The following is a 27,419-nucleotide window of genomic DNA, read 5'->3' on the forward strand; positions in this document are numbered from 1 at the left end:
CAACCACAAAACCAGATCTAAGCTTCTTTTTGTTGAGGCTCTTGCATCATCTGGGAGTAGAGCTCCCTTACCGTGAGGGCCTAATGTTCTTGCTTACTCCGTAAACCAGCCCGTCAAAAAAATTGAAGAATGTGAGAACTGGTTTTGCAAAGTGCACGTTGAACACGTAATGTACTTTGTACAGGCGATCAAATGCCTCTACAGCATTTGTCCCTCCTGGAATTGATGTGTTGTCTACAATAATGAAATATTCAGTTGGGTTGCCATTTTCATCACCCAGTGCGAGAATGAAGGGCTGTGCATAGATCACATCTTTGGTTTTTGCAAAGGCTTCAACATCTGTCCCAGTCTGAAAAGATAAGATAAATACTTACATTAGGGCTTGAAAACAAGTAACAATCTGACCGCCATGGTCGGTTTGATATCATCATGTTATCAAGGTTCTCTTTATTTCACTTGAAGAGACAAGTTCCCCCAATTTTCTGTGACATTGTCCCATTAAACTTAACATACTTTTGTGGCTTAGGCCAAAAATTAAATGTCTCAGCCTCCCGCCGAATTAAAAAATTCAGCATTTCTTTTTTAGGTTTTTGAGTTTTTAAAATCATTAAGAAAAAATAGTGTGAAAGTTGGCTGCGAAGCAGCCAGAATAAAAATAGGCCTAATTCTACAATATAAAAAGAATTTCCGCAAAGTGCATAGCCTTTTTGGACTAAAATAAATACTTACAAAATTGCATAGCACTTAGGGTTTTGGACCCACGGAAGCTGAGACATATCTTTTTTTTTGGGGGGGGGGGGCCTTATTGCAAGAAAACAGCAACATGTCAGGGTTAAGATAATGAGTCCGAGTCAGCAGCTCCTTATTTGGTAAAATTCAGTTACTGCAATCAAAACTTACAAGCAAAGGAGTACTTTGTTAAGGGGTACAACACCCTGACCAATTTTGTGACTATTTATGCATTTTTCTCAAAATTTATAGCACCTTGATGACAAGTAAGATATGTATATTATAGGGGCAACGGCAAGGAATCCGATCTCTGCACTGGAAAATTAGTAACTCAAGACAAGTAGTTATTGATTTATGGATCAAATATTGATTTTCTCGCATTTTGACTGCAACTCCACAACAGTTGTCTGTACTGAAATTTAATTGCAATTTTAGAGAACCTTGGAACATTTCTAATCAAATCCATATGACATTTTGTCCAAAGTTGCTTTACTTTTGAGAAAATGCAAAAAGTCTTTAAAAATAAGGCCCAGGGGTGTCGTACCACCTTAAATGGCAAAAATCAAACTCAAATCAGTTACACAAACTTACTTTCTCAAAAACGACATTTTCTTTTCAGGATTTTGATTTCCTGAGTGGCTAGAACCCTGAATCTCAAGATTACTTACTACTACCTGCCAGCAATGTGATGCTTGTCAACTCAGACTCAATAATGTCCATTTCATTTCCACAATGCCAGTACCGTGCTACATTTGAGACATCAATTTACCAGTTTTGCCCAGATTCACTCTCATTGCACTCAGTCTAATGCTCACGACTTTATTGTTCCTTGTGTCAAAGGCATTGCTTCTAACACCTTTTACAATGCCATCTGTGACTGGAACATATATAAATCAATTAATTGCATTCAAAGTAAAGAGAGAGGTCTTCAAGAGAGCTGTTAAGAATTTTGCCATGAGAGAGAAACTGCCGCACAAATTTGAACATGTGAAGACTTACGAGGGGGTACCCAAAAGTTTTTGACATCAAGCAGAAGTGAAAGAGCTATACCGATGAAATTTCGTCAGTGTAATTACTGGTCCTTATGTACATTATGGTCCAAAAATGGTCTCATAAGTATGTTTACTTTCTTTACAGGTGGCGCTAGATGGGCAGTAGGCGCATAACCTGAAAGATGGTGAAAATTGAGGCACGCAGCATGATTAAGTTCCTGCATTTGAAGGGTTAGGCCTACAATGCTCAGAAAATCTATGATGAAATGAAAGTAATCCACGGTGATGATTGCCCATCATATGGCACTATTGCTTTTAAAAAAAGGAATTTCCAAACTGGCCACATGTCCCTCACAGATGAGCCAAGAAGTGGGCGTCCATCACTTAACGGATGATGCGCCACAGTGAAAAAACTCAAGAAAGTGGAGGATCTTATCATGAAAAGGTTATGCGCCTACTTCCCATCTAGTGCCTCCTGTGAAGAAAGTAAACATACTTATGAGACCATTTTTGGACCATAATGTACATAAGGACCAGTGATTACACTGACAAAATTTCATCGGTATAGCTCTTTCACTTCTGGGTGATGTCAAAAACTTTTGGATACCCCCTCGTATTTCCATTGTTTTTCTTTGCTGCGCCATGCTCTGCAACCTTTTGTCAAAATGGACCCCATTGGAAATAAGTCTGAACATATATCTAGATTCAAGAGTAACTTACTTGTCTACGTTGCATTATGAATGAAAACACATCATATCCTTTGCTCTTTAACCCTTTGGCGGTCACTGTTGGAAGTTTCTTCAGGAGAAATTTAAACACATCCAGATCATCTGTAACAGCAAGATTTAGACCAATATTCAAGTCATTTTTAGCCAAAATACTTTAAAGTTCGAAATATGAAATAAATTAATAATAATAATAAGGAATGATGCTCTTATACCTGCACACCTATCTTTCACCCTAACACTATTCCCAATGTAACAGTACTTTTGCATGAACTGTAAAAAAAAAATTGTGTGAAAATTAATTACATTTTTTGCATACATTGTCAAGTTTGCTAGGGGTAAAAAAAATAAAAATAAAAAAACAATACAATACAATACATAAGAAGAGTAGGCTTCAATTTTGTCATATTTTTGACACTCAAATTGCCATAACTTTTGAGCCGCTACTCTGATCAAGCTCAGATTTCTGATTATTGTGGAGCTCAACAAGCTCTATAAAATATCTATATTTAAGCAAGTTTATTAACTCTACAACGTTTGCTGTTAAAATGCATATGTTCAAATTTCATGTTTACTTACTGAACCTCGCAGCTTCCTCTGATAACTGTGTTAGCTTGGGTCTAAAGTAAGGGTTCCACTTCACCAACATTTTTGAACCACAACCGGGTTCAACATGTCAAACTCAAAGTTAATCTGAAACATGAAAATTGAAAAGTGAATTAATTTAAAATACATCATGCTTATATTGTCCGCTGATAAATTACTTTGGGCAAGAATAAACAAAGCAAAATCTCTGAAAATCAGGAAGTACCCTGAAAACTGGTAAACCTCTTTATCAATAATTTAAACCATAATACCTTAAGAACCTATGGAATGTATCAAGCCATGCTATGTATATGTCACATAGGAACATTTTTTTTTTTGGAAGGGGGGAACTTATGTTTGCACTCCTTCAGATGACGGTCATAACATGTTTAGGTTTAGAATCATGAACATGTAGTCCATCTAGATGGCCTGATTTTACTGCAAACCCGCCGGTCCTGACTGGTGAATTTCCAAACCTAATCCATGCCCAGTCTAACATCTGGGATTTTTCAGATCCCCAGATGGTCATATCATGAGTTTGGGCCTGGTTTCACATTACACTTGCCTTGATTTTTCAAGGCAAGGTTTGGTGAAAGTCAATGGATTTCGTGAGTCTATCTTGATGGACTATGAACAGGTAAACAGTATTTTGAATTCATAAAGTCGAATTCTAACCCTGCAGGAAAAAGCTTAAAAAAAACCCTACACACATATCATGTTGATACTGTTTGTTTGTATTCATGAGACAGATCGTGATCTCCATTTAAATACTAACCAGGTCAGGACTGTCTCTGAATCTTGGCATTTCTGCAAGTTGGTTTGTGATAGAAGGTGCCTCCTTTACTAGTTTTGATCTGCGGTAGAAAACGTGGCTTTCAAGTTCGCTTTAATTTGGGACGAATTCTCCCTCGTTGGAGGGTGGTATTTCAGCCACTCCATCTTGTGGAAGAAAAAAAAACCACATAAGATTACCTAACTTACAACATGAGAAAGGCACACGACTTTATTTTTATCCACCTGTGTATGTTATCTGGATGTCCAAGGTGGATGGGCATTACAGTGGGTGATGCCACGCCCTTACATCTGTTATAATTACACAAAGCACTAAGCTCATGACTGCTATCTTATCTATGGGTAGCTGTGGTCACCTCTATACATTGATATCTAAATTATGGTGCTTTGCTTCTTATGTCATCAAAGAATGTGTCCCTCTAAATGATAAATTTTTGATGTTTATAATTATAAAACTGACTTGGATATGCTGGAAAATAATGAAAGAAATGAAGTTTTTTCTTCAAAAGATATCACAACACAAGAGCCAAGTTTGTGATCAAAAAGTATGATATTGACTATGTTGAAGCTGAATAATTCAACCCCTTTTTAATTATTAACGTATGCTATGTTACATTTACAAGAGGTGCACTAAATCTTTTGAAGAGCTAAAATTGTCACAAAACTGTATAGCACCCACCTGCTCCAGTACCTCTGCTGAGCACTGTTCTGTTTCATTGTCATCTGTGTCATTTTTTGTTTTTTTCTTGAGTTGACTTGTATTGCTAGGACCTCCTGCACGTTTCGCACTCTGACGCATTGTTTTTAGTCTCCATTCTATAAAGCCTTCGCCCTCGCTAAAGAACAGCTCCTTCAAAGATAAGAAAATATGAAGAGTTGCAAATTTGTAAGATTTTTTATTTCTCTTGGTAAGTTCTGTGACAGGTTTTACTGAAGTGCCAATCATAGAATTGAAAATTACAGAATTTCCTTTATTCAGGGGTGTGGGTGAGCACAGAAGAAAATGGAAACCTCTGAACAAGATATTGGGAAAATATGAATTCTCTCACATGTAGTATGAGGTATCTTACAGATATAGTATGGAGCATATATGATGATCGGTATACCCAATGATCGTAAGTGAGGGTATGTCGTGAAACTAGTAGTAACGGTTGCCTTTTCCAGAGGTCTATACTTTGAATTTGTTTCTACGCTCACCTGTAATGGGTTTGAGCACTTTTAATTCCAAAGTTAGTCACCTCACCTGTAAAATAGTACTTGTTATAGTACGGAGCATATCATATTTCCTCTTTTAAACCCCTCTCCCCTAAAAAACACCCCCTCTAAATTTGGCTACCAAAACCCTAATAAGCGCCCCACCCCCAATTCTACAAAGCACTTATATCCTTTATTGGCACCCACAAAACAACTTTTGCTACCAAAATTGTAATAAACACCCTCCACGAAAAAAATAAAAAATCACGCCCTGGTGCGATTAATATTAACAAAAACGGTATATAGAAGAGGAAAACTGAACCTAAAACTGAAGGGAAATCTTTAATCACCATTGAACAAGTTAAAGAGGAACTCTCACACATATTTACCAAATGTGGCCTTCACTTAATACACAGCAACAGTCCCAGAGAAAGACCACAGAAAAGATGGACTAAAAGAGGCACAGACTCTGAGCGGATGAGCATTGCAAAATACCATAACGCATGCGTACACACACCAGGTCACTGTCAACTTTCAAATATTTGGATTAACTTGTTAACCAGCCTATACAATGCTCCTATTTCATGATAGTTGAAGTAGCTTGTTGCTACATGTACACGCATAATGGTTGATATGGCGAAGTTTATGAGTATGAACATCAATTTGATTAGGCCCTTCACAATTAATTCTTAGTTTCCTGTTTCAAGTTTGAAAATAAAGGACGAGGCGACTTTTAATTATTAATTATCTATTGATTATTAATTATCTATTACTTTCTTTATTTTGAAAATGTGGTCGTGACTATTATCAACAGTCCATTTGGTCATTTTGACTAAGACTACGGATTTAATTATTTTACCTTTATAATTGATTTTGACATTAATATTAGTAGAGGACTCTACAATGTTCTTGTTTTATATTCATAATCAAAGTTGAGATGATCAAAGTCAGATATTAGCAAATAAAAGTAATTAAAAAGTCAATTAAAAGGTGAAAATACCTTAATAAAAATAAAATAATTAAATATTTTTCCATTCTTGATTTTGGACGCCATGAGGGAAACAGGAAACTAAGGATCAATTGTAATTGGCCTTAGAATGTTTAAATCTCCCACAACCAATCAATATGACCTAATATGGTATTACCAGCTTTGTTATAACAGGGAAACTACAAGAATTTTGAATCTTTATCAGCTAGGGTAAAATTATAGGCTATAGACCAATTGATGACCTGTGATGTTAATGCCCAGCATTTTCCCTGTCTTGCCCTGCAATATGGCTGTGCATTGTAAGGGCCGTAGGATGCAGGCTGGGAAATAAGTGGGGGCCAGGGCCGTTTAGCCCTGGTTCATTAAAATAGCCCCTGGTTCCCTGTAAAACCCTGTGAACCAGGGGCTATTTTTTACCAAGTAGCCCCTGGTCCGGCGCTTCTTATTTCCAAGCCCGATTGAGTGAGGTATCAAAAAGTACACAACAATTTTTTCCATCCATTGACTAGCCCCTGGTTCATTGAAAATAGCCCCTGGTTCCCTGTAAAACCCGTGAACCAGGGGCTATTTTTTACAAAAGTAACCCCTGGTCCGGCGCTTCTTATTTCCCAGCCTGCCATGATGACAATACAAGATTGTGAAGTTCAAGTTCCTGCCTTGTTTATAAACACCATGGGTCAAATGGTCTATAGTACTAAGAATGTATGTTTGCATTTGGTTAATACCGGTACTCACATATCCTTTACATCCAGGTGTACGATCTTTGAAACATGGAAATTCTGTCACCAACGCCTTTGCCATTGCCTCCTTTTCTTGAGTTCTGGGGTACCTAAAGAAATATACAAGTTAATTAGTACTAAGCCATTCTGTGGTTCAAGTTTCAATCACAAAGCCTCCATATTTCATACATCTCAGTCCTCCCTCCATTACTAAACTGTTCGCGTGCATAAATAGTTAGCCAATTTCATGGTGTTGAATTACAAAATTTTCATGCACAGAAATTTTTATAGGGTTTTGCTGATGTTTTGCCATTTGGGCTGTTTTTACTTGCATTAGCAAAATTTTGATGCCACAAAACTGTCTAGACTTTGGTAAATGCACAACATTTTGTCCCGATCTCTGGGAAAAATCACATATATTCACTATTATCCATCAATAAGGAAAATGTAGCACAGCCTAATTCACTTTTACTTATTACTTAGGTAAAGGTTCATACTACACCGTAATTGCACCTCCACTGCAAAACACTTCAGTGCGTTGTCGCAATAAAGTTAAATTTATTTTAACTCGGGAGTTGCAGCAAAAAGTAATCAATATATCGGCACTAATACAACGCACCGCAACAAAATGCGGCATAGTATGAACAGAACTTTAACGTTCCTGAATTTTATTTTTTCCCAATGGTCGCAGTTTATAATTTGGTCATAAAAATTATTACACATCCCAAAATTGAGGAAAAGCTACCAATTTTGATTCATCAGAGCATAGCATTTAATGTGTACACTTAACACCCATCTGATTTACTTCAAGTTGTTGCACTTTCTGACAAATTCATGATATTATCATTTGTTTACATGCATCACATTCCCATAAGCGTGTAAAATTGTGTTTAGCAAATTGTCAATGTGTGTAGCATTTTGGGATGTGATTGCTACATAATTTAGTGAGCAGATTTTGCCTATCAAATTCTGTAGCAGGGCATAATTTAGTGCTGGCGCATTTTGCTTAGCAAAAGTGCTATGCACAATTTTACTACACAGCAGCTTCAACAGTTTGCGTGGCGAACTGCTATGCGATACCAGCATAATTATGCCCTGAATATAACCTTTTTTTTTCATTAAAGTCTTAATGCTAATTAATTGTTTCAATTGGCTAATATAAATGTTACAATCTGTGTACCCCATCATGGTAGGATGTTAGTGGAAAGCAAATCATGAGTAAATTGACTATCAACTTGATAAGTATTATGGATACTTACAGATCTCCAGCTTTCTCTGTCAAGTGCTTTGTAAGGATTTTTACCACAAGCTTTCTCAAGGAAACCAGTTCCTGTCCAGACACGTTCCTCCCTTCCAGCTGCTGAATTATATCTTTACCCTTTGGGTCCCCCTTCATAATCTCAGCAACTTGAAAACCCTGTAATTAAAAAAATAAGTAAATACAAAGGGTTGGGGATTTACATCAAGCCATCTTGATACACATAGAACCAACACCTACATTTACATGCTGGTAAAATTTACAATGATCAGGGTTGTGACCAGATGGTCGGCACAAGCCAGTTCTCAAAAATCCCAACCAGCTCTGACAATGATCAGACAATGGCCACCAGTACTTTTTTCAACTAGATGCCAAGTTATTACGGTACTAAAAAATTAGAAATATATGCAGAACTGGCAAAATTCTTTTTATTATTGTTTATTTACTATAAAATCCTTGAACACAAATATGGGATTCCTATCATCCATAACATTGCTTGCATCATGAAACTACTACTTGCATGCACCCATTGCTGGAAGCACTGCGCTCCGGTCGCCTTACTCACTATGCTCACCTCCAAATTAACTGGCTTTAAAGTTAGCCTAGCCCTATAGTCACAACCCTGACAATGATGGATGCATAATGTATGGTATACAAATATTGACTGAGGGCACAGTATGGTTTTGAGATCACCTTGGGCCTATAATTTAACCATGACTCGAATTAAAAGTATAGTCAATATTTGTTTTATATGTACCAAATTTAAAGATTCTAGTCATATTTTTGGTTGAAAGTACCGTTTCACAAATGCGATGCGGCGATGCGTGATGATGGCTTTACGTGAAAAACGCATAACACTGCAGTAATATGCCCCGGCATTGCAAAAAATATGCCCTGGGAATATTAAATTTGTCTTGCTTTCGACTTAGTTAGATTATGCCTGCGCTTTTAACCAATCAGATGCCAGGAATCTTTAAATGAGGTATATAAAACTGTATAGTTACTGTGGGGTATTGTACAAGTACCGCACATGCACACATATCAGAGTCACACAGACTACTTGCCCTAAGTTCTAGCTTGTACAAATATTTTACCTGAGATGCTGTATTGTTGCCTGCTGTGTTGGAAATCTGGGAAAGTGCAGTTCCTCCTGCAGAAGCTTCTTGAGAACCATCTACTGCATGTGTGGATGATACTGCTTCAACTTTTCTCCCATCTATTGCAAGTGCTAGCTTTCTCCTCTCACCAAAATTTAGTCCAAACTCCTTCAAGTCGCTCTCATCTATGGAGTTGAGAACTTCTGTTGTATCCACACCATTAGCTGAAAATAAAAATTGATAAAGTTAAATATAAAACCTCACAGAATCTATACTGACCAATGGCAATGAATTATGTATTTAGCATAAAAATCCCACCTGAGTTACTATACTTATATTCATATTTGTTGTCACCCATCAAATGTGACAAGGCTGTACCCATCCAATAACCTTTTTTCATAGTGGAAAACTTCCATGCTGTTATAAAGTGGACTACATTGTGTCCAAAATGTTAATTTACACTGCACTTCAAGCAAAATTGAGTGCAGAAAGTTGTTTTGACAAAAATAAAGGTTCGATACCCAACCTGAAAACAATTTTTGTTTTATCACTCTCCTGAGTTTTCTAAGCTCATTAAGCTCAATTTACAATAATTGTGAGCTCCGAGTCCATAAACTGCTGTCCATAACATATCTAATTGAAAGAGAGCTTCAAGGAGTACACTAAGTTTGAGCTCCTCAGGTCTGACAGGGAAAGAAAAACAAAGCAGCAAAACTTAACATTTAGTTATTCTGATACTAGGCATCCATCACGCCTGAAAGAAAATGTAAAATTTCCTGGGAATGTGCGTGTGTATACATACAAACTTCCCTCTAAAATTTGTTTATTTGTATGCCTAAATTTTCCTTCTGAACACAAAAAGCTTCCTAGGAATGAGCTTCCCAAATTAAACATTTTTTTCCAGTAGGAGTGGGCTATGCTGGGGAAAAAATGCTTTTTTGGTCGCTTTGCTCGGTTAACAGTTTTTTAAACAAATTGACCTATCTCAACATGAAATGACAAATTTTTTGAATATCACTCAAACAATAAAGTGTGCCGCTCCCTCAAGTGTTGCCATATTGTATCCTGTGAAACTACTGCTTTTTGGTGCAAAATCCTTCAAAATTTTGTCATTTCATGTTGAGATAGGTCAAGTAGAATTCAAAAAATGTTAATGGAGCAAAACTAAATTTGACCCCAGCATAGCCCACTCCTATTTCCAGGCATGTATCTGTGTAATGAAAATTTGTACCTTTTTGTCAATTAGGTAGAATTGTGAGTTGATCCATCCAGAATTAGTACACAAGATATCTCAGAGGAATATAGTAGTTTCCGTCATGCTCATCGAAACTTCTTAATGCTGAATGGGGAAGATGATCATGGAGTTCACTGGCTTTCACTAGGCTATGTACAGGGGGATCATCAATGATAACAGTGTAGGCATGGTAGTGAGGCACAAATTCTCCAGTGGTACACTTCTTGATTACAAAGTGAGCCTGATCTTGTTCACCCTGAAGTCCAACTAAAATTGATGTAAATACACCAAAAAACCGGTACATGTGCATGTTCATCATCATCCAATACATCAACTATTACATAAAAATTAGGACGATATGCTGTTCCAAATATCACTACTTCATGGGCCACAAATACTTGGTTACATCTGGCTGCAGGTCCTGTACAACCTGACCACCTTCTAGGCTTTCTACTTCGACAATGTCGCCACTTGAACACTCAAATCTGGTCTCTATTCCACTTTGCCAGGTAGCACAATGATGTATTTGCATTTTTGATGCAGCTGATTTAGATATGTTCTTGAAGTTTTGATTAACATGACCAATTCTCTTGATGAAACCATTTTTGGCTTCAAACTTGAAGCAAGTTGCATTTGCCAACGGACCTGCTTTTGAATGCATGTAGCATAATGTATCATATGATGGTGCTTGTTGATTAGGTTTCTGTCTGGGAATATCTCTTTGAAATGGGTATGGTGCTCACATATCAAGTGCTTCAGGTAAAAGACGTGTGATCTGTGAACAGGTACAGCTAAAATAATATCAAGGCATCTCAACAAAAGCAGCAATAGTTCATAATATGCATTTCCAACTGGTACCTTGTCACCAATAAGAAATGGAAGCATCCTAAGGAGGCAAGCCATTTGTGCTGCCTTCTGTCCAAGTTTGTGGTCGCTGTCATTCAATAATCCCACTCTGTTCACATTTACAGTTGGTTTATTCTTTCTGTCGATGAAAGGATAGGCAAAGCTTCTTAACCTTTCATTGAATTCATTAATAGTCATAATTCCATCTTCAACTAACAGCTGTCTCAGAATCAGTTTAGCCTCAAAAGCACCAACTCCCTCAAAAATATCATGCATCACATCAAAATTGAAATTTGATGCATTATGGAAATAGCGAAGGTCATTCACGCAACAGTATCCTCTAACACCAGTATCTGAATTCCCACGAGGCATTTGAACAGCCTCCGCTGCATGTTCATCATGTGCTTCTATGCTGCGCATCTCAAAGTCATCCTCAATAAAGTGCTCTTGAGCTGTCTCTCTATCACACAAACATTGTCTACAGAAGTGCCTTGCAGATGGAGAGAGAAGATTGAACACTGCGTGCACCGCAAGTGTGTCACCAACAACATTTGTGAGAGCAGCACGGACGCAAAGAGGTCCATATCCTTTCACCTCGAGCATGACTCCTTCATCAGATTCTAGTTTTTCCATCTCTCTTATAAACGGCCTTAAAACAGCTTGAACCCATTTTTGCTCAAATCAAGAGTATGACAAAGTGCAAGTAAATGAATAGATTTCATATCTCTATTGAACAACTTAGGAAGATTATCAATGCTAAAATAAAAGATGCCTTGCTTATGGATCACTCGCTTGGAACCAAGAGGATTAGCCACCTCTACGTCATCATAATAGAGAGTGATTCTTATTGTGTTTGGGTGTCCATTAAACATGCCATGCTCAGTATACTGCTGTCCATCTTTGTAACCAGCCAAAAACCCATCTTCACTTCTCTGTTCATTTTCTATCAGAGTTCGCAAAGAAGCTGTAGAGAGAATTGCCTGTAAAGTCTTTGTAATGGGTACATATTGGAAAGTCTCAGTAACAAGGTTCTGCTTGTGTGTGCTGGTGGTCCTGTCTACATGCTGATCATACCTACTTCCTGGCAGTGACAATGTTTCGGGCGGAACAAAGTTGCAGTTCTCACGGAAGTATTTGTTTTGCTGATCTATAGTTTTTAATCCTTCAAATGGATTTGAAACACTATTAAAATTCGACAAAACACCCTGGACATCATCTGAATCAAAGTCTATATTGTTCCTCTGAAATAAATCAGTTACTTGTTGCTTCAGTGCTCTTACATTATCAGCTACCAATGATTCTGTAGCATCTATGTATTTATTCACTGATGTTAATGTAGTTGTTGCTGTACCCCTCATATGCAAAATGAAAGAAGCTGCATCCTTAATCAGTTCTGGGTCTAGTGCACAAGTATCTGGCACATCTTCAACATCGCTAGGAGTAGAATCTGTATCAGTATCAACGCCATCATTGTCATCCACGTCAACATTTTCACCAGGATTCACATCATCATCATTTTCAATGACTGGCTGTGGTTCAATAACTGGCTGTGGTTCAATAACATGTTTGTGATGCCGATTAATGTGTTTTAAAAATGAATTTAACAATACAAATGACTGCCGACAACCACCTTGATAGCAAATGTATTTTTCACGGCTAGTTAATTGATGAAAAACTCGTAGATGCAGTGCCAACTTCCTAGTGTTAATAAATTGTTTTTTGCATTTGAAGCATACAACAGCCATTTTCCATGTTCAATATTTAGTACAAAGTGGTTGTACTGCTTTCAAAGTTGTGCTGTCTCTCGTCTGCTACAGCGTACATGGTGTAAGTGTATTCCATCTTCGTGAAACTGCCAAATAAACAAAGATATAAAAATTCATGTAAAAGTCGGCCTACTCTACGAAGGCAGTATTGGGTGTAAATTGAGCCAGGTGTGTTTTGTGGGAAAAGTCCAATGGCTGAAGATTTTATTTATTATTAACTAGCGGTCACCCGTCTTTCGCGGTCAGAGTCTTCCGCGGTTGGTAAATTTTGTATATTTTGTGTACATGTAAATGTTTTATTTAATGTGATTAAAGGTATGAGAGGAGATTATCATTTAGAACTTAGAAGTATAATATTTAGTATCTTTTCCATATAAATCAATGGCTTGAAATTGCAATTAGATCATGATCGAAGCAAGTCTTCTTGCCACCATATCATATCCACTGTGAGAAGTCTTGCCCTGTGGGATGCTGGCGGCTCTGATATTTAAGAATTTTATGCATTTGTTTCTACAGTACTTTTGAGCCCATTTTGGACAAATTTGTGGTACCTTTTAGCTCATTTTTTATAATTTTCATCCAAGTTTGTCCCCGACCTTGAAATGTACCTTGCTGCCCCCGCCTCCTGCAAAAGTCCTGGCTACATCACTGAGCAGATGAACACAATTTTATTCACATCCCTCTTGGCCCCCTGTGGCCTGCTGGGTGATCTGATATTTTAGATTTCTATGCATTTGTTGTACTTTTTATTTGTTAGCCCATTTTGGATAAATTTGTCGTACTCTTACCACTGTGCAGCTGTGTTTTTTTTAACCATGATCTGTTCATATGGGAAGTCTCAGTGAAATTGTTCAAAAGTCACCCATTTGGGTTACCAACAGGTTTGGCAACCCTGATTAATTTGTCCTTCAAAAGTTTCACTTACAAACTAATTCAATAAACAAACACTCTACTGTTGACTATAGGTTCTCCATAAAAACACAGAATACATGCTAATGTTGATAAATTAGTTGAATAAACAATAGATGTTAATTGAGTTTCTACTGTGTCATGTAATAGTTGAGACTACAGGCATACTTCTACTGTGTCATGTAATAGTTGAGACTACAGGCATAATATCCTCACACCGCAGGCTATGTCACCATTAGTGTATTGTGTTGGCGTGAAAAGTTTTAGGATGCAGGTGCTCTGGTAGTGGCTTTGAAACTAATTAACATAATTTGACACCCTTAACGTAAACAAAAACAAAATTGGACGTTTTATTGGGGTGCGGACAACTTTACTCTACATAGCGAAAAAATCCGTTTTCGAAATAATGTAAAAGCGTAGAAGTTTTTAGCCTTACCAAGTCGCCAAACTCAGTAATTTATTATAGATATTTTTCTTGTTTTTGAGTTCCTATCCCAATGCACTAATAAAATAAAACGTAATGTATGAATATTGCCAACTTGGTGTATGAAATGAATCAAGTTGAATTCTGATGTAACACTCCTGACGAGACAGAATTTCTCTTTTCAACCCGCTCTAAAAAGAAAACGGTTTTGATATCATGCAAGTTTTATTTTTTCCAAGTTTTGCCCAAATGTTGCTTTTTCTTTAAACAGACTGAAATTTTTTATTACTGTCATCATAACCTTACAATGCTACACAATCTGGTGAGAAGTGATTTTTGGAACATTTTATTTTTCGCACCATGTAATTTTCACATGTTCCTAAGTAGACTATTAAGCGACTAATATGAAAGAATTTGGTACTTAATAATAGCAGACACTTCACACAATGCCATGAAAACCCATGCAACACTTTGCAACTTGTATATTTTTGCAGTGCATGATTAAAAAAACAAGTAGGGGAGATTGGGGTTAATTGGAACACAGGGTAAGTTGAAACATTGTATTTTTTTTTGACACAAAAAATTAATTTGGTAAAATACTGGCACCTATAGTAATAGGTATTAGTAAGGGTCATCCACCAAATTAGCAACAGCACTGATGCCCCACCAGTGTTGGCTTGGGAAAGGAATATCTGTTTTTTGACTTACTGACTAATTTTTATACCCCTCAGAAAAGATGCGTTATCTCCATGTTGTTTGAAGATTCAGGGGATTAATTTTTGAGTGCCATAAGCACTAGTAGCAAGTCCCAGAATAATGTTCAATAAAAGTTTTATTGTATTTCTTATTTTGTGTAATGAACTTTGAAATGTAAAAATAGGCATCGGGGTTAGTTGAAACTTTTGAGGTGGGGTTAGTTGACACATGAAAATCACATAGAAAAATATGGTTAAAAATTTGATTTTTTAAAAATTTGTAACATGTTTACCATTTCTTCAATATTGCTAATATGGTTAAAAAGCAATAATACAAGCAAAAAGTGCACACAGAAAGTACATTTTATAATATTTTAGGCTTCTCATATTTTGGTCCATGGTGACACTCGTCACCTTGTGTCCAAAGCATTGACCCGCACTCCCACATATTTATTTATTCATTTTTCTGCCGAAAGCAGTATGTATTCGAATTGGAACATGAAACACGACTATTGGGCGTAAATAATGGCGGATTGCCATGACAAATCATTCTGTCAAGTACATTTGGGCTACGTTTTCCATGTTGCCACGAAGTTCTTACAGTACAAAATGCTCAATGAGTCTGCATTTCGGGCTAATGAATTATGCATTAGAAAAAAAAAATGACAGGGACGGTCATAAATTCTTATATACGGGGGTTGTAGTAAAATGTTTGCCTTGAAGAGTGATTATAAAAATGTTTGACTTGATTCTGGACTTTGAAAAGAATATAAAGCTTTGAATGTGTAAAGTTTTTATTGTTTTAAAGAAGTTAATCTGAAATAAGGTATCTGTGAAGGATTTTAGGGATATTTAAAGGGCCTGCACCCCGTCTTACAAAAATGTCGAATTTTTTGTGAACGGTAGCTAAATAGTTCAGCCTGAGGCGAATATTTAGGGGAGATCGGGGCAAAGTGGAACACGGGGCAAAGCGGAATCATCAGTCGGCTGCGGAGCAGTGACTACAAGCTCCTATCTTTGGCTGCATCCTTTTTTGTACTTTGTGTACTTAACCCTCTATCTTTTAACCAAATATCCCACAGAGTAAATGCGATATGTCAAACTTTTCCTCTGGTCATAAAGAACAAAAAGTCAGTGGTCACATCTCTGTAGGATCATTGGTTGATGAGATATAGTCACTTTTTCTACTTTGTGCATTTAACCCTCTATCTTGTTAACCAAATATACCACAGAGTAAATGCGATATGTCATACTTTTCCTCTGGTCATAAGGAACAAAAAAGTCAGTGGTCGCATATCTGTAGGATCATTAGTTAACGAGATATAGTCACTTTTTTTTTTTTGTTCATTTAACCCTTTATCTTTTTAACCCAATATACCACAGAGGCGTGCGATATGTCAAACTTTTCCTCTGGTCATAAGGAACAAAAAGTCAGTGGTCGCATTTCTGTAGGATCAGTGGTTTATGAGATATAGTCACTTTTTTCTCCTCGCTGTACTTAACTCTCTATCTTTTTAACCAAATATCCCACAGAGTCGTATGCGATATGTCAAACTTTTCCTCTGGTCATAAGGAACAAAAAGTCAGTGGTCACATCTCTGTAGGATCATTGGTTAATGAGATATAGTCACTTTTTCTACTTTCTGTACTTAACCCTCTATCTTTTTAACCAAATATTCCACAGAGTCGCATGCGATATGTCAAACTTTTCCTCTGGTCATAAGGAACAAAAAAGTCAGTGGTCACATCTCTGTAGGATCATTGGTTAATGAGATATAGTCACTTTTTCTACTTTCTGTACTTAACTCTCTATCTTTTTAACCAAATATCCCACAGAGTCGCATGCGATATGTCAAACTTTTCCTCTGGTCATAAGGAACAAAAAAGTCAGTGGTCACGTCTCTGTAGGATCATTGGTTAATGAGATATAGTCACTTTTTGTACTTTGTGTACTTAACCCTCTATCTTTTTAACCAAATATCCCACAGAGTCGCATGCGATATGTCAAACTTTTCCTCTGGTCATAAGGAACAAAAAAGTCAGTGGTCACATCTCTGTAGGATCATTGGTTAATGAGATATAGTCACTTTTTTCTACTTTGTGTACTTAACCCTCTATCTTTTTAACCAAATATCCCACAGAGTCGTGCGATATGTCAAACTTTTCCTCTGGCCATAAGGAACAAAGAAGTCAGCGGTGGCATATCTGTAGGATCATTGGTTAATGAGATAGAGTTACTTTTCCAATTGTGTGCATTTAACCCTCTATCTTTTTAACCAAATATTCTAGAGAGTCGTGCGATATGTCAAACTTTTCGTCTGGTCATAAGGAACAAAAAATTCAGTGGTCGGCGTATCTATACGATCATTGGTTAATGAGATATAGTCACTTATTGTACTTTGTGCACTTAACTCTGTATCTTTTAATCAAATATCCTACAGAGTCGCATGCGATATGTCGAACTTTTCCTCCGGTCATAAGGAACAAAAAGGTTGATTGGCGCTGAGGTTCATATTGGTGCGTATGCACCAAATATGTATCTTGTAAACCTTACGTTTTGCCTTGCTTGCTTCAGTAATCCTGTTTGGGCTGGACAAAAATATGTTCCACTTTCCCCGATCTCCCTAGGTACGGTAATATTCGTCTTAAGCTTACTGATTTTTTTTATTTTATTACTAGTATATTGTGAAAAACCATGTAGCTGTGGTGTTAGCTCAATATGCTAGGAAAATATTATAACCGATGACCCCATGTTGAATTTGGCTAAATCAGCTGTATTTTTGCTGATAAAATAGCACGTACTCGATCGACATCCGCCATCTTGTATTTAAAATGCCTAGCAACTGTCACTCAAACTTACGATGTGTCAACTGCCGTTCACTTTTATACAGGGATTGAATACGAGTGTCACGGCCCGGGGTTTAGTGTGCATTCAAATCCTTACTAGCCGTCGGAAATGATTGCAAATTACACCGTCATTTGTAATCATTTTGACCACAAAATATGATGTGAAACACAGGTAAGCAATAAGAACAAGTCCTACATTTGAAATTTGTAGCTTACTACATCCTGAGACTAGCATTGACCATTGTTGACTAGTCTCAGCTGCATGTACTCATCTGAATTCCTACTGACTGAAGACAGCCTGAAGACATAATCATAATTCATATACATGTCAGATGTATAATTGTATTGGCAAATATCCACAAAAGCGTTCATTATCAATTTATTTTGATAAATTGTCACATTTTATGCCATGTATTATATTCTTAAAACGAACCGGTGGATTGGCGAACAATGTGTCGCAAGAAATGACGTTCGCGGTGAAACGGTGGGCCAAAATGGGTTATATTTGGTAATATGCACACGAATGGTCAAATTAATAGAAAAATACCTGTGATAAATTTATCTGTACACATTGTCGCACTCCGAGTGACGTATGGTATATTTGCAACCCTGTGGTGGATTTGCGAACAATTTGTCGACATAAATAACGTTCGTGGAGAAACGGTCGCCCAATTGCATTATTTTTGGTAATATGCAGACGAATGGCCAAATTAATAGAAAAATACCTGTGATAAATTTATCTGTACAAATTGTCGCACTCCGAGTGACATATGGTATATTTGCAACCCTGCTGTGGATTTGCGAACAATTTGTTGACATAAATGACGCTTGGAGAAATTATTAGAAAAAAGCTTTTATTTTGCCTAGGCCTGTCCTCCATGCTAGGCAGGGTCTTAGGCAGGATCAGAAGGTTTGGGTGTGTAAATTTAAAAAACTGGGTGTGTAAATTTAAAATTTATGTACAAAGTGGGCAAAAACTGGGTGTGTATATTCCTGCATTAAATACATCAGAATTATTACCATTGCAAGATGGCTTAAATAAAGCTAGTTCACCACGTAAACTTGTATGGCTCAAAATTCGGACCGCTCGCCATTAAGTTTACTGTCATTGCGTATTTTGAAATTGTTGACGTTTTAATGATCCCCGATTTCCGGTTGATTATTTTAGCTGTGTCACGTCACGCGCATGACGCTGGTGGTAACCAGCCTAGCCTAACTTCAGTAAAAAAAATACGATCGCCGATATCGATGTGATGGATGTGATGTGGGACTTGCATAGGATTACACAGAGATATTTCGTGCCAAAATTTGACCATTTGTAGGCAAGTTGGCCTTACTTTGTCTGCGTTGTGTGAAAAAGGACAGTCTTAAGTAAGTATACGTGCAACGCTTTTGATGTTTTGGGAGACAGTGAGGGATCCGAAACAGCGGGTGGCGGAGCTTATTCTTGACTGTTTAATATTCATTCAATACGCTGCCTTACGGTAATAGTCTTATACGCTGCGATGGACAGATAGTATCAGTTTGTGAATGCGGACATCGTATAAGTTCCTTGTACTAGGCTTAAAGCTAGCATTTCAAGTATCTCTTATGGCAAATAACAGATGGTGCCCGCTGGAATCTCTTGAGGCATTGTCTTTTTTAAAGACATTTCTTGTTTCACACTGATTGTATGTTAAAGGGTGCCTTCAAGGGAAGTATAACCCTAACAACACAATAATAATTATTTTGAAATTATTACAAGCCGTGTTTCAACTAACCTCACCCTATGTTTCAACTTACCCCAGGGGTGGGGTTAGTTGAAACACTTTTTTTTCAAATTTTCAAATTGGATTATATGAATAATCATAAGCAGGTCCAATAACGTTTAAGGCTGTATTTGTAGCATGTATGTATATGTTTATACTGATATGGTTAGTGTTTCTTGAAAGTAATCGGTTTGCGTTAAAAAGACGATTTTGTGAAAAATGTTTCAACTAACCCCAATCTCCCCTACCTCTTTTCTTGTCACGCTAAAGTGTAACACTCCTGACCATATGGGGAAGAAAATTGGGCATATTATTTTTACATGACAGCTATGACACTACAAATTGCTGTGAGAAAATCATAACACAATTTTTGAAAGATGAATTTCTTTGCTGGTCTTTTTCATTTGCATAGCAGGCATCAAAAACCAAACGGTGCCATTATGTTTTACTTTACCCATATATATGATGCACGTGTGAAACTGATAAAAGACTTTTGAAAAAAATCTGGTCCATTTTGTTGGACTACACCCAGTGTTTAATTTACCAGAAAAAAGTTACTTGCATTTGTGCAGGTAACATAGCTTTTTTAGGTAATCTTACCTGCACAGAATTATGTCTTCAAACATAAAAGAAACTTTTCTGAATTCTGCCTGGACGAAAAGTGGAAACTGGTGTAATTTTGTAAGCTTTCTTTTAAAGGTGCTCGGTCCGATTTCTCTGAATGGATTTATTTATTCAAATGATGCATCGTCACCCAAAAGATCTTGGTTTCAAATTTCAGTCAAATCGGTCAAACCGTTTGGATGTATGAAGAGATTACGTATAGGCCTATATTGCAACTGCCTACAAAAAACATACATGTATGTCTTATTAAAAACTTCAAAATGGTACATATTTCAGCTGTAAAATTTACAAGGGGTTATAAGCTAATTATGAGCTTTCTTCTGATACCAAAATTTCAGAAGGTTTGAAAAAAAGTCTGAAAAAAAAATTGGAGTGATCGGCCCGGGCACCTTTCACATCAATTGAGAGGTACATGTTTCTCAGCCTTTAATCTCATCCCAACTGTCTTTAGGGCCAAAATTCTGCCTGCACATGTACAGGTAAGTCTTGAAAAGTTACCTGCACAGAATCAAAATCACCTGCATTTGTGCAGGTGGTAAATCGACCACTGACAACACCCTAAATAGGTCCGCTTACTTGGACTACGACCCCAGTAGAACCACTACATGATGAACTATTATTGAAATAATTAAATCTCGTACAAATAAATCTGGCAGTGTTGCGTAATGCGGAAGGGTCAACGCGTCTGTTGATTGGCAGTTACTTGTCAGAGCGATCGATGCACAACGATGTGATTGGTCGTATTGGAAGGTCGGTCATGCATTCACTGCGTGGCCAAGTGCTTGTGTGGTGCGCTATGGTACGCACTCACAGCGTTCAAATGCTCATGTTTTTGTCCGAGATTTAATGATTTCAATAATACATGGTCAATCTGAAACTAACAATTTCAGATTTTTGAAAAAATCAGGTCCATTTTGTTGGACTAGCTTCAACCCTAAAATTAAAATAGATTTCGATTAACAATTTTAATGTATTTTATGGAAAAACAAAATAAAATGATAAATTTCAATAAAAATTCAAAATGAATTGAAAAATAAATTTTGACAAACATAGCATTAAAAGCATTTTTTTATTAATATGGCCAAACAAAAAAATTAAAAAATAATTTTGTAAGAACGCAATCTTTTATTAATATATTTAATCCAAAAGGAAAGTGGAAAAGTGAAAAAAAAAACAGTGAAAAATAAATTTCGACAAACATAATTTTCGAGAAACCCTGCACGACTCGCTGTGAATTTTGATACGTATTTGCGAAAGTGACCCGACAGTGACACTGTATAGATGGTGGAACACCTGAACATGTACACAAAGTTTTGGCCGAATCGCATGTCCGGTGTAGGTTGCGTTGTTTGAAAAAAATTGTTCGAGAAACCCTGCACGACTTAGTTTAACTATAGTCTGATTTACTAATTCGTGAACATCTAAAAACACTCACATCGCGTACCTCGCAGAGATCACCATGTCAACGAGATTAAGTAGGCCCTAATAAATAGAAAATAGGTCACGACGCAGATAGCATTGTGCGCGAGCAGGGTCTTAACCAGAATTTCAAAACTACCCGTCCAAAACCACCCGTTGATCGCGTCCAACCCATTCTGCATCGGGAAATCAGTATCGCAAATTTCACTGTGACGGGCGCTATCAACCCGGAAGAGATCGTGGTTCTCCACAAAAAAACGGGATATAATTACAATCATATTAAAGTACAATGGTTGCGCCCGCACTCCTGCGCTAATACGTTAAACTACAGCGAAAATTCCAAGATTAGGCTACACACATTTTGGACATAATATAAATATTTTTATTAAACTTTAGTACAGTACGGTACTACAACAACTTTTATAAATGTGGATAGATGTTTGCCGTATTTTGAGTCGTAAAAGCTGAAGACGAAGTCAAACGTAAGCGGACTTTTTATTTTTTATTTTTATTTTTTACTTGCTTGTGAAAATGCCCGTTGACAAAGACGGCTTCGTAATTTTCCACCCGTCCAGTTTTGAAACTGCCCCTTCAAAAGACAGGTCTCTGGATACGACCTTGTGCGCGAGTGTTGGGCGCAAAATTACACGCGTAGGTAAATGTTCACGAATTAGTAAATCAGACTATCGCTGTGACCTTTTTTTTTACTTTCTAAAAGTAACCTATATATCAGACAACAGTTAAAGCTTAATCATATGAAAAAATATCCAGTAGCATCAGCATGAAGTTCTGCAGCAAAGTTCATACCATCATGACTCATGTAACAGTCATGACAGTAAAGTTGATCATTCATGTTGTCATGCATGTACCATTAGGCATTACGGTTACCGAGCATGCCAAGCTTGCCAAGTGCGAGTCCAAGTTTACCTATTCTCATCCCACCATCATGATCATGATCATCACATCATTCTAGAATTTATTTAAGACCATAAATTACTCAAAATTTATTCATGTTGCGATCTCACGCAAAATACGTACCATAGTGATAAAGCATGCACTGATAGTGATACTACTACTAGCCATGCATGCATGCAGTGCTATATACAGTACACGCACAGCGCAGCGCAGCGATAAATGCAATAGAATGTATGCGTTCATTTCTGTACAACCAGACCGTCACTTCATTGGCAATTTATACAATAACTAGCCCGGAAAGAAAATAAATTTCATGTTCTTCCTTCTCCCGACTTATTTTTGAACAACTAATTCTACAAATAAATGTATTACCTGCGAAAATCTCCATGATTTTATCTGAAAATCCTCGCTCACGCAGAAATGTTTCGACATCGTTGGTCGCCATTGTGGTAAAAAGACTGAAAGCAGTGCTGAAAGTTTCATCGTTCGCTTGACGCATCGTGATTGGTTGCCTCGCTTCCCGCCTCGCTTTCAGTGCCGATAATTTTTATCACTCGGTAGACGAGTAGTCGAAATTCACTCGGGAATATGACATTGAGTGGTAAAATCGGACCACTCGATGAAGGAGTGAACCAATCCGAAAAAGAAATGGTTACATTATCACTCAAATAGGAGTGAAAAGTACTCAATTAGGAGTGAAAGTCAGTTCACTCTAATCAGAGAGTGGAAATTTCACTCTTTTACATTTAGAGAGTACATATCATTACATTTATAAATATTTAAATATTTATATTTCAAGTTTTAATCATTTGCCATAAAATGTGTGTTATATCGCGAATTTAAAAATTATTTGATATCAGAAGGACATTCTTATTAGATTCAGAATGCAATTCGATATGTCCTCTCATGTCTCGCAAAAAATACAGTCCAAACGTTCATACCAAAGCCCTTAACGAAAAAGTATAATCATTAAGGTTATTGAAGACTTTGTATCAATCATAGCAGCGGTGTAGATTTGATGTAGAACCACATCCCACTTCTTCTCCAGGAGCTATACTGCCATGAATTTTTGGCATTTTAGGAATTGAATTGTGTCGATTTTTTCTGTCTTTCTTTCTTCACTCTCGCTCTATGACCATAAATAATTGTCTAATTATGGAATGCATTAAGTAACAACCCTACATGTACATAGACTTGTTAGGTTACACTCTTATAATAGCGTGTAGGCTATATACATGTGTGAAAAACTATGTATCACTTTTTACAAACAAATCATTCCCGCACCCTCCTACCGCTCCTGCTGGATACACTAAGCCAAAATAATTAACTGCATTTTCTGCATGCAATTACAGGCAAAAATTGAAGAGCTTTTAATTAACGATTTTAACAGGTGTATGCCCGCTATGTTGAAGATTCGTCGATGTCGAAGGTTCGGTATCGAATTGGAATTTTACTCATATTATACCAGAGGGTTCGCTATGTCAAATAGGAAATAAAGTTTGCTCGAACATGGTCGAATATGAAAGAGGATTACGCATAATATCTACAATGTAAATTTCAAGTATTTACAATAAATCCTAAGGGATTGTGATTAGGGACCAATCAAGTAGTAGATTTAAAATCAAGTCTTACAGATTTAAAATCAAAACTTAAAGATTTGAAATTCAAATCTATCAGATTAATTTCAAATCTAAAATTGATTAGTCCCTGACTCCCTGATTACAACATTAAGGATTTATTTTTAAATCCTTGTAATTTAGAGTGTAGGGTTAGGGTTAGACTTATGGCTAGGTTTAGGGTTACGGATATGGCCCGGGGATATGGCTAGGGTTAGAATTCTGAGTTAGGGTTAGTTTCAAGGTCTGCGTTTGGGAAAAAGTCGATATTCGACATAGCGGAACTTCGATAACAGGCTGGATGAACCTTCGACATAGCGGGCTATATTAACCAATCTAACATGCTTAAAAGAATATCTTACCTAACCTATTCGTAGATCCCTACAGGCAGGTGATTACCGGCACATTGGCCATGTTGGCGGACAAGGCAGCCAATATTTTCGACGTTGCCTGACTTGGGCGCGGTCAGAGTTTAGCTCTTCTTCCGTGCGTTTTTCGGCAAGTAGGTCACGGCGTATTCTTGCTTCAGCTGCATCATTATTTATCGCCAAGGTGTTCCGATCTTGTAGAGTCACATCATGAGCTGGATTTGCGCAGTGCGTAAATGATGCCACGGCAACAATCAGTAGAGCGAGAAATAGGATCTTTGCCATCGTGTATTCGTGTAGCTTGTTATGAGTACGGGTAAACCGATGCTCGGCTCTTTATAGTTTTCTGCATGACTTGTTAATCACCATGATCACGTGTGTTATGATAATTATATACATTCTGATTCTGGTCGGCAATGAAAATACGTTTTTGTCTGAAATTAATTGACGGGTAAGCGCCCTTTCTCAAAGACTTTTTCCAGTCACAGATTTTCACCAAAAAGTGTCCCTTAATGAGTCAAACAAGCAATCCCTCTGGCTCAATATTGGCACAAGATAGACAACAAATTAGGTGCAGTGGATCTGAACTTCTTCTTTTAAGACCCTTTTATGACCAAAATTTATAATACTTATGGCTAAATTAGTGTCAAGAAAACCCCCTTTATGTCCAGATCAGTGAACAAAGTGATAATTAGTTTTTGGTTGTTTTTTGTTTTTGTTTGTTTTTGTGGGTGAGTGTTGTTTATTTGTTTATTTTGTTGTTGTTGTTGTTGTTGTTGTTGTTGTTGTTTTTTGCTATATGAGTGTCAGCCTGTTTATCGGCAATCAAAAGTGAACTGAGTTTAACGAAAATTTTAGTTTGAATTTTAGTTTGTTTTGGGCAAAAAGTAGATTTATTTTGACTGAAATATACGCGTTCAAAACGAGGGTAAAATTAATAAAACAGTAATTTATTTACAGATTTTGGTGCTTTTTAACAATAAGAAAATAACACCCAAGAAAAAACAATCTCGAGAGAATCTCGGAAGGTGCAGGTTGATCATGTTGAACTGCTTATATATATGGAAATAGCAACGTTGATTTAACGTCGAAATCCTAACCTGTGCCACTGGGTAATGAAAGAAAAACTGGGTACAGAATTTTGAAAAAAAAGTACAAAAGTTTGCAAAACATTAAGTCAGCAGGTAGCAAAATCAGCTTTTTTCCAACTTTGCCAAATATACAATTTAAATTTGCTGAAATAAGAGAGTTTGAAAGTTCCTGCATTATTTTTATGGTATTTTATGATAAAATTCTAGAAAAGGGGGTCACTGAATAGCCAAACTAATAAAGGGTCGGATATTTTCGACTCAGTGGTCTAATGACAGGCACATACCCGTCACTTCTAAAATTGAATGTCCCCTGCACCTTTGTTCCATAACCATTAAGGTATAGGACATTTTTCTGCCTCCGCAGGAGGTAGTCTGCTTTGAAATTGACACCTAAAATGCCGCACATTGCGCGGCATGTAGGCCGATTGTACAAATTTATATTCTGAGAAGTACTCTAATTTCCGCCCAATATTGAGAGCCCAATTTATATCCCCCACCTCTCTACGTCATACATAAATTCGCCTATCGCCATTTCCGAATGTTCAAAAACGTAATCACGCTTCCTCAGCATGTGCAATAAATTAGCATTAAAATTAATCTTATTCTATAGGGATTCTAGAAACACGAAGCATGTGGCGCCAATGGCGTGGGTCTATCAAGTTCATGAATTATGCATTAGAATATTTTCAAACTCATATGTTGTATAATTGAAGACGAATTAAAAAGACTAGCTTGCGTATGCCGTCCTGTCAACCAGACCAAAAATGCCATACCGCGCAGGTCAGCAACCAATCACGGCGCGCCTTTGTCATGACGTCAGACGCAAACTGGTATTTTTTTAATTCGGCCTTTAATTATAGGTTGTAGCCTCAGCGCTTATCAGCAGCTTTATCGTAGAAGACAAGTTGGAAAACCGTTATGCTGTGGCAATGGGAATACACATCAACCGAGGTTTAATTTCATGATTAGGGCCTACATGAAACCTGATTATCAATGCAAAAACTTTGGCTGGAGAAGTTGAAGCTGACGTTCATGGCGACACTTTGGATGTGATAATTTGACATCATGGATTGTTTTGTGCAAAATTGGAGGTTTTTTGTGCCGCGGCGAGTCAGCAGACCGACTGGCATGCAGGCCTAGCTCGACTAGGCCACAATCATGATCATGATGCATTTGAACTGCAATGTATGGTATGTCAGGTATGATACGCCTAGCCGCGCCTATGGCCGGCTTCATTGCTGTTCAAATACATGTACTAAAGTATTGCAATTTTATTGCGTTGATATAATTCGGAATAATTCGTTCGTTTAAAGTATTTGCTTCCCCAATTCCCATGCGTGGTTGGTCATGTTGGTGGTATGTATGTCAGTTTTTTACATTCTACTGCTGAGTACTGTTGCATTATTTTTGCATGCATAGTGCATACCCATGATCGCTTCAAGACTATGACTGAGAAATTTGGTGTTTGTTTGTTAAGATAAAAATAAAAATAAAATGCAAGAATCATCTTTCCCCACGCAATACTTCTTACAAACAAGGTGTTGATATTGGCCCTTTCGATGCAAGACAAAGCACAAATGAAGGAAACAAAACAAAACAATAATGTTTTTGATTTTTTATTCAATTACACATACAAAAAAGTAATGACCTATGAAAAGACCCCCCTAAATATAATAATATTAATATTATTTTTAGTCCTGAATACAAACTTAAATATAATAAACAAGCATTAAAGAATCTGATACGAAAATGTGTTACTCTGAAACGTTGCAATCGTAATTTTCAGTCAAAAAATCCACGAGAAATGACTCTTGATACAACTTAGGCCTATATTTAAA

General features: G+C 37.0%; 1 protein-coding gene across 2 annotated transcripts; it reads right to left on the reverse strand.

The window, feature by feature from the left end:
- Positions 1–233: 233 nt before the first annotated feature.
- On the reverse strand, positions 234–22,960 carry LOC140169935 (uncharacterized). Of its 2 annotated transcripts, none has more exons than XM_072193249.1 (8): positions 22,879–22,960; positions 9,077–9,303; positions 7,984–8,141; positions 6,741–6,834; positions 4,503–4,673; positions 3,807–3,970; positions 3,026–3,139; positions 234–349 (listed from the first exon to the last, which is right to left on the reverse strand). In XM_072193249.1, the coding sequence occupies exons 1-6, from the start codon at positions 22,949–22,951 to the stop codon at positions 3,875–3,877; spliced, it is 819 nt and encodes a 272-aa protein (XP_072049350.1). In that variant the 5' UTR covers positions 22,952–22,960; the 3' UTR covers positions 234–349; positions 3,026–3,139; positions 3,807–3,874. The 2 variants fall into 2 exon arrangements, with proteins under 2 accessions (XP_072049350.1, XP_072049351.1); XM_072193250.1 differs by lacking the exon at positions 22,879–22,960 and adding an exon at positions 22,630–22,668.
- Between the last annotated feature and the right edge of the window lie 4,459 nt (positions 22,961–27,419).

This window comes from Amphiura filiformis, chromosome 14 (genome assembly GCF_039555335.1).
Source record: "Amphiura filiformis chromosome 14, Afil_fr2py, whole genome shotgun sequence".
Classification (NCBI taxonomy): domain Eukaryota; kingdom Metazoa; phylum Echinodermata; class Ophiuroidea; order Amphilepidida; family Amphiuridae; genus Amphiura; species Amphiura filiformis.